Below are 7,149 nucleotides of genomic sequence, written 5' to 3' on the forward strand. Positions count from 1 at the left end.
CATTCGAGAGATCAAAAGCAAAAACAAAAACAAAATACATCGCCCTTTATGATTTTGCTTTACTCGAGCCATCTGTTTAATGTGGATTGCTTTTAACACATTTATTGAGTTCCTTCCTACCTGTTTCAACGATTTAGCGAGCATTCGTTTTTCTGCTTTTAATGCCTGCGAGTAAAATAAAAGCGAGGCGAAGGGAAAGTAGTGCATAGAGAAGAAAAACAAAAGCAATGGCTTTGTTGTTAGTTGCTCGGAACGGCATTCTTCTTCGAGTAATTGTCAAAGAGCAGCTGTGTCTTCTGACATTGGCGATTAGAATGTGCCGAGCAGCTTGAATATAAAAGAGAGAGAATCGTAGGATATTAAGTAAAACTTAACGCGCTGGTATCTGCACTGGACGCACAACTATTGATTCCTGTTATAAAATTTCGTGTGTTTTGTGTGCGATTTCGCTCGTTCAGTTTAATTAGAAAACTAATTTGATACGGTGAAAATTGTGAATTTCCACATTTAAGCAACTTTAGGGGATTTTGAGGAACCCTTCTAATAGACATTACTATGAGTTCCAAAAAAAGAAGTGCTTCCGCTTCCATGAGCAAAAAGTCGAGTGTGAGTCCGCGACGACTGCTACGCGAAACGCTAAAGCACCAAACACAGCAAAATACAAATTCTAATTGTGATCCCGGGGAACAGCAAACGCCAAATCGCAATACTAATGAGGAAAGTTCAAAGCCATATGTTCGAATTGTGGAGCATCCCGCGGACAAATGGTTCAAATTCCGTTACAGTAGCGACAGTCAGACGTCCTCCATGTTGTTGGGCGAGAATTGGTCTCCATCAAGAGAAACCTATCCCGCCATCGAAATTCTCAACTACAAAGGGCGCGCGGTGGTAATTATCTCCTGTGTGACCGAAGATGCTCCGTACAAACCTCATCCGCACACTATATTAAACAAGGACGGTTACATACACGGTGTTTGTATCTTACAGATACCACATCGTGCCGAATTCCACAGTTTAGGTATCAAGAGTACAAAGCGGAGTGATGTTGATATGGCCCTGAAAAAACGAGAGTCTATACGTGTTGATCCTTTTGAAACGGGTTTTTCGCACCGTTTGTCCCCGCATTGCATAGATTTAAACGTGGTGCGATTGTGCTTTCAAGTGTTCATTGCAGACGAGAATGGACATTTAACGGTGCCATTGAAGCCTGTCGTTACCAAGCCAATCTATGACAAAAGGTCTCTGCTTCGTCTAGCCATACACGAAATTTGTTGCTCGGGTTCAGTGTTGGGCTGCACTGAAATTATATTGCTCTGCAATAAGGTAGTTAAAGAGGATGTTTCGGTGCGATTTTATGAAGAGCAGAATGGCGTTACCACTTGGGAAGCTTTTGGTTCCTTTGAGATTTATGATGTACACAAACAATCTTCGATACGTTTGAAAACGCCCAGGTATCATAACATCAATATCACCAAACCAGTAACGGTATTCGTACAGCTGGTACGAGCTTCGGATGGTATTGCTAGTGACCCTGTGCAATTCACGTATAAGCCAGTCGAGCCCGAATCGAATCTAATGCTATTAAGACGTAAATGTGAACGGATTGGCCTCAATCCTCAAGTTAATATTCCGCTTAAATTAGGGAATGCACCAAGCGGAGTATCATTTCCACTTTTTAATTTCAATAACTCTCAGCTTACTCCACCTCCAGAGGTCAAGTCACCGTCAAATACATCATCATCCTCACCCTCAGCCCCATCCTCCCCTTCATCCTCATCCTCAACTTTCTACTTACCTTCGTCTTCACCCTCACCCTCACTCCACACAATGGTTACGGGCAGAAATACATCATCGATTCCCGCCTTCATCGCGGCAAGAGGTGGTGGTGATCCACCAGAAACTAAACAAGTTCCTGTAGCAGCGAATAGACCTAATGCAAATGGGATGGCTGGAGCTTGCCAGCAGCTTCAGCAACAACAGCAACAGCACCAAATAAAACCGCAATATTTAGCGCTCCAGGAGGTTCAACAGTCAATACCGCCACAGGCTATGCCAAACGGGCAACAACACTATCAGCAGCCGCAGCCACAGCAGCAAACAATGCTTCAATATTTATCACCGCAGGAGTGTCAACAGGCAACTCCGCCTCGAAATATGCCAATCTTACAACAACACTATCGGCAGTCGCGGCCACAGCCGCAGCAACAACAGCAGCAGCACCAAACAAAGCAGCAATATTTCGCACTCTCGAAGACTCAACAGGCAACACCGCCCCAAAATATGCCAATCGTACAACAACACTATCAGCAGTCGCGGCCACAGCCGCACCTACAAAGGCAGAAGTACCACGAAAAGTCGCAATATTTTGCACTTTGGGAGGCTCAACAGGTAACACCGCCTCAAAACATGCTTGACGAACAACAACACTATCGAAAGCCGCAGCTGCAACAGCAACAGCACCAAACAAAGCTGCAATATTTCGCACTTTCGAAGACTCAACAGGCAACACCACCTCAAAATATGCCAATCGTACAACAACACTATCAGCAGCCGCGGCCACAGCCGCAGTTTCAACTGCAGCAACACCAAACAAGGCTTCAGTACTTAGAAGTATCGGAGACTCAAAAAGCAACACCGCCTCAAAATATGTCAATCGAGCAACAACACTATCGAAGGCCGAAGCCGCAGCCGCAGCCGCAACTACAACAGCAGCAACAACAAACAAGGCTTCAATACTTAGCACTCCAGGAGACTCAACAGCCGCCGCCTCAAAATATGCCAATCGTACAACAACACTATCAGCAACCGCAGCCACAGAACCAAACTCAACCCAATGCCACTAACAGCACAAATAAGACCAGTTGGGAGCAACAATTCGCCAATGTTGTTTTGTTTGCAGCATCAGCGCTAAGCAATCTTAACGGTAACAGCACTGAGTCCAATATGCGAAATTTTTTGGCGGCCACTGCGTCAGGTATAATTCAGCATGAGCAACAACAGCAGCAGCCACAACTCCATGAGCAGCATTTGTCGTCGACTCAACAACAACAATATCAGCCATTGAAAACAGAACCGCAATGGGAATCTCAATCGCAAATGTTGCAGCAACAACTCATTAATAACGAAGTGCTAATAAAAACCCACGCAGATGTGGGTAGTTTTGATTTTGTTGGAGATGACGATGAAGACGAAACTATTACCACCCTTTTGAACATAGATAGTAATGAGTTGATCCACGAAAGCCGTGTGGAACAAGCGATTTTACAACTCACAAACGATGAGTTAGAGCTTTCTGCAAGTATAAATAAATCGGACAATTTTGAGTTTTTCTAAAACTTGAGTGCAATCGACCAAATTTTATACACACATTGGAGATTGTCTATGGAAAACCAAAAATAGAAAAATTAAAAAAAAAAACAAAACAAAAAAAAAAAAATGTATCAAAAAAAATTAGAAAAAACGGTAAATTTAAAAAAATAAAATTGAATGAAAAACAATTTTTAATTTAAAAAAAAAAAAAAATAAAAAAAATTTTAAGAAAAACATTTTTTAAATAAGAAAAAAATTAAAAAAAAATTTATATAAAAATAAAAAGACAATTTTTAAATAAACAAAAAATAAAAAGAAAATTAAAATAAAAGAAAAAGTTAAAAAAAAGTATTTTAATTAAAAATCAAAATTAAAAAAAGACAATTTTAAATAAAAAAAGTTGAAAGGAAACAAAATTTTAAGCCTTTGTAGGCCATCGATTATCTTTGCTTTTAAAATAACGCTGTGCAGTCCTTTCTAAAAACATTTAAAGCAACAACACATAATCAAGAACAGGATAGCGAACTACCATCAAGTAAATCAAGTAAAGGATATGGACCCAAAATCGTATTCATTTCGTTAAAATCATCCTTTGTACAAATGTCGTAAAAATTTTCACTACTTTTAATAAAACAATTTTGTTTATATATTTTTCAATTTTCCATTTTTAATATATCTCAAACACCCTGATAACAGCATTAATATACGTACTTAGTTTTGTTGCGATATGAATCTTAACTTGTAGGTGTACTTCTAAAAAAACGAAAAAAGGCAAGCAGGAAGCTCACCAGTATTTTCGATGGAAGTTACAATTTTGAAGAAAATTTTTGTCGAATTACCTAGATTAGGTTAAGTTATTTGGTTGCCAAAGAGGGCCCACTTGGACAATAAACAAACAATGGAAAGGGTGAAGAAGCAGGTAATGGGTGAGTAGGGCGAATGGGGGTTGAAAGCTTATGAAAACGACCGATTGATGACTATTTACAGTGGGTCATATCTAAACCTGCTATATTCGTAGGTGTAATGCAAGAGTTATGGCCAAGATGCGGAAATCTTAGCCCGGCGAAGGGAGTACAACTGAGCAGAAGGTGCTGCGATGATTCCACCTCATCCTCTAGACAGTATCCGCCAAAGATAAGCACACAATTTGAGATTTGAAGCTCCTTTGAACGCCAGAACGATCTTGCGACTTTACAAGTTGGCGCCCTTGCCCAGCGCATGCTGAGTTGAGGCTATGCACATTTTTTCAGGAGCCCAATTTTCTCATTTAGCGGGCAAACTAGCTCACGGATCTCCTGTCTAGTTCATTCGCCCAGCAATTACCAATGATATCTCTGTGGTCTGAGCTGAATTTCAAAGTATTCGGATGTGGTCTAAAGGGAGTTTTGGCATTTCCAGACTTGCTTCGAACGCATCCTAATAGAAACAGATGCCTTAATTGCTTGCTCACTTGCCGCTTGGCTGTCGGCTCACTAAATGGCGTGTAATTTTATCATACTTACTTGTATTAAAATGGATTTTTTTGGGTAATGGCTTATGAAAAAATTTTTGCGAGTTTAGCTGCCTTTTTCGATTTCTTACGTATTTTGTTGCAACCAAAAAAATTTTACTTTTTTTAGAAAAAATTAAACATTACTTAATTATATTATAATTCCTCTTAAGATATGAACATATACGAGGTGTGTTCAAAAGATCAGGTGACTTCAAATTTCGCGGGCAACGTACATTCGACATTTGATTTTTGTTTTGTGCTGAACATATGTTTACAGTTACTATAAATATATAACACATTTTGTTTTTGACAGATAAAATGAACAACGGCCTTAAAGATGCCACCTCAAATAAATTTATGTCACATACAAAAATTTTGGAGGTTTACTGAATTAAAAAGAAACTAAGCATATGGCGGCACGACTCTCTCATCGCTCTCAATTTACATAACTGAGGGATCTCAATTTTCGTAACTGAGGGATCCAAATAGCTTTCTCAGTTTCTTAAGGCTTGAATAATAATTTATAAATGTTTCCGCTTTCGCAGGTTGCTCTTTAGGGTACAAAGTTACGTTTAAGTCTAGAGTAATTACACTATAAGAAACTCTTTGGGTTTAAGAACATGTTTTTGTTTTCCTTGTTCACTCCACTCGGGGGCATAGGGCCTCGACAAGACTCAGTCTTGTGTTGGTTTCGTTAATCTATTTGATTTCTGACAGGGTAGGTGATTAACCCACCTGTAGTTGCTTAGGAACAACGCCTTCTTACTGCTTGAAGCGCCATCTGTGTGTCACATTTTTCTAGCAGAAGGATCCCACAGATGGTTGAGGACTTCAAGACCATAATATGGAAGAAATGTTGTGTATTTCTAGATTATTATTTGTATAAATAAACTAATAATATCCATAAAATAAATAAAATAAAATAAAAAATATCCAATTTTATTTTTGAATATTTTTTTTACTAAATAAAAAACTGTTGTGCGTGATGGAAATCTTTACTTTTAACTTTACGCATGTATGTGGCAACGCTATAAAAAGTAGTTGTAATTCTATTAATCCTTTTTCTGTATTATCGCGACTCTTTTTATCATTTATTAATCTATATTCATATCTCAACCTCGACTGAAAATGTTTTTTTTAATTAGGTGGCAACGCCATTTAAAAATATTATTAGATAAATGCTATATTTATCTTTGCATTGACATATATTTGTATAGTTTTTTACAATTAATACATTTTTCTAATGAATTTCTTTTTCTCAAAAAAAAAAAAACACAGGTGGTACCACTGCTAAACATATTTTTTATTAAACCATTGTTTTTAACATATCATCTGACATGCACATTTTGTACCTATTCAAATGAATTGCATCATAAGTTGCCATTTTTGCAATAAAAACCACGTGGCAACATCATTTTTTATTATGCCTTTGTTTTAATACCCTTCATCTGACATTCCTATTTTAGTACCTATTTAAAGGAAATTCATCATAACTAGCTATTTGTACAACAAAGAAAGAACAACGTGTGGCAACGCCAAATATAAATATTTTTTATTAATCCACTTTTTTAACATTTTATATGATTTCCAAATTCAAAAAATCACGTGGCAACATCATTTTTTATTATGCCTTTGTTTTAATACCCTTCATCTGACATTCCGATTTTAGTACCCATTCAAATGGAATGCGTGATAAATAGCAATTTTTGTTAAAAAAAATGTGGCAACGTCAACTAAACCTATTTTTTATTGAGCCAATTTTTTTTTACATTTTCTCTGATATCCACATTTTACTACCTAGGTATTCCAATGAAACCTGCTATAAGTTGCTATTTTGCATAAAACAATAAATACCAATTGGCAACACCAACTAAACATATTTTTTACCAAACCTTTGTTTGAACATTTCATCTGATATCCGTGTTTCAGTAACTATCCAAATGGGCTTCATTAAGTTGCTCATAAGTTTCTATGCTTGTAATAAAAAACACGAGGCATTGCCAATTAAAAATATTTCTTATTAAACCATTTTTTAACATTTCCTCTGATATCCATATGTTGGTAACTATTCCAATGAAATGTGCTATAAGTTGCTATTTTTGCAATAAAAATCAAGTGTCAAATATAATTTGCGTCCGACGCCATTTGCAAAAGTTATAAATCTTCCTAGAAGAATAAATAAAAATAAATAATTGGCACGCAAACTTCTTTTAGATGTTTGACCGAGATCCTCCTCCTATTTGTGGGGCGCGTCTTGATGTTTTTCCACAAATAGAATCTTCCGATGAGGTATTGAGATGAGATATATGAAATTTAAAATTTCTCAGTCATCATTCAATTATAAATAA

The 7,149-nt window shown here is 37.2% G+C and overlaps 1 protein-coding gene across 1 annotated transcript; it reads left to right on the top strand.

Annotated features, from left to right (window-relative positions):
• The first annotated feature begins 343 nt into the window (after window positions 1-343).
• LOC129235522 (proto-oncogene c-Rel-like) lies at window positions 344-3,406 on the top strand. Its single transcript, XM_054869409.1, has one exon. The coding sequence runs from the start codon at window positions 556-558 to the stop codon at window positions 3,331-3,333; it is 2,778 nt and encodes a 925-aa protein (XP_054725384.1). The 5' UTR covers window positions 344-555; the 3' UTR covers window positions 3,334-3,406.
• Window positions 3,407-7,149: the final 3,743 nt, after the last annotated feature.

Source organism: Anastrepha obliqua, chromosome 1 (assembly GCF_027943255.1).
Source record: "Anastrepha obliqua isolate idAnaObli1 chromosome 1, idAnaObli1_1.0, whole genome shotgun sequence".
NCBI classification, from domain to species: Eukaryota; Metazoa; Arthropoda; class Insecta; order Diptera; family Tephritidae; genus Anastrepha; species Anastrepha obliqua.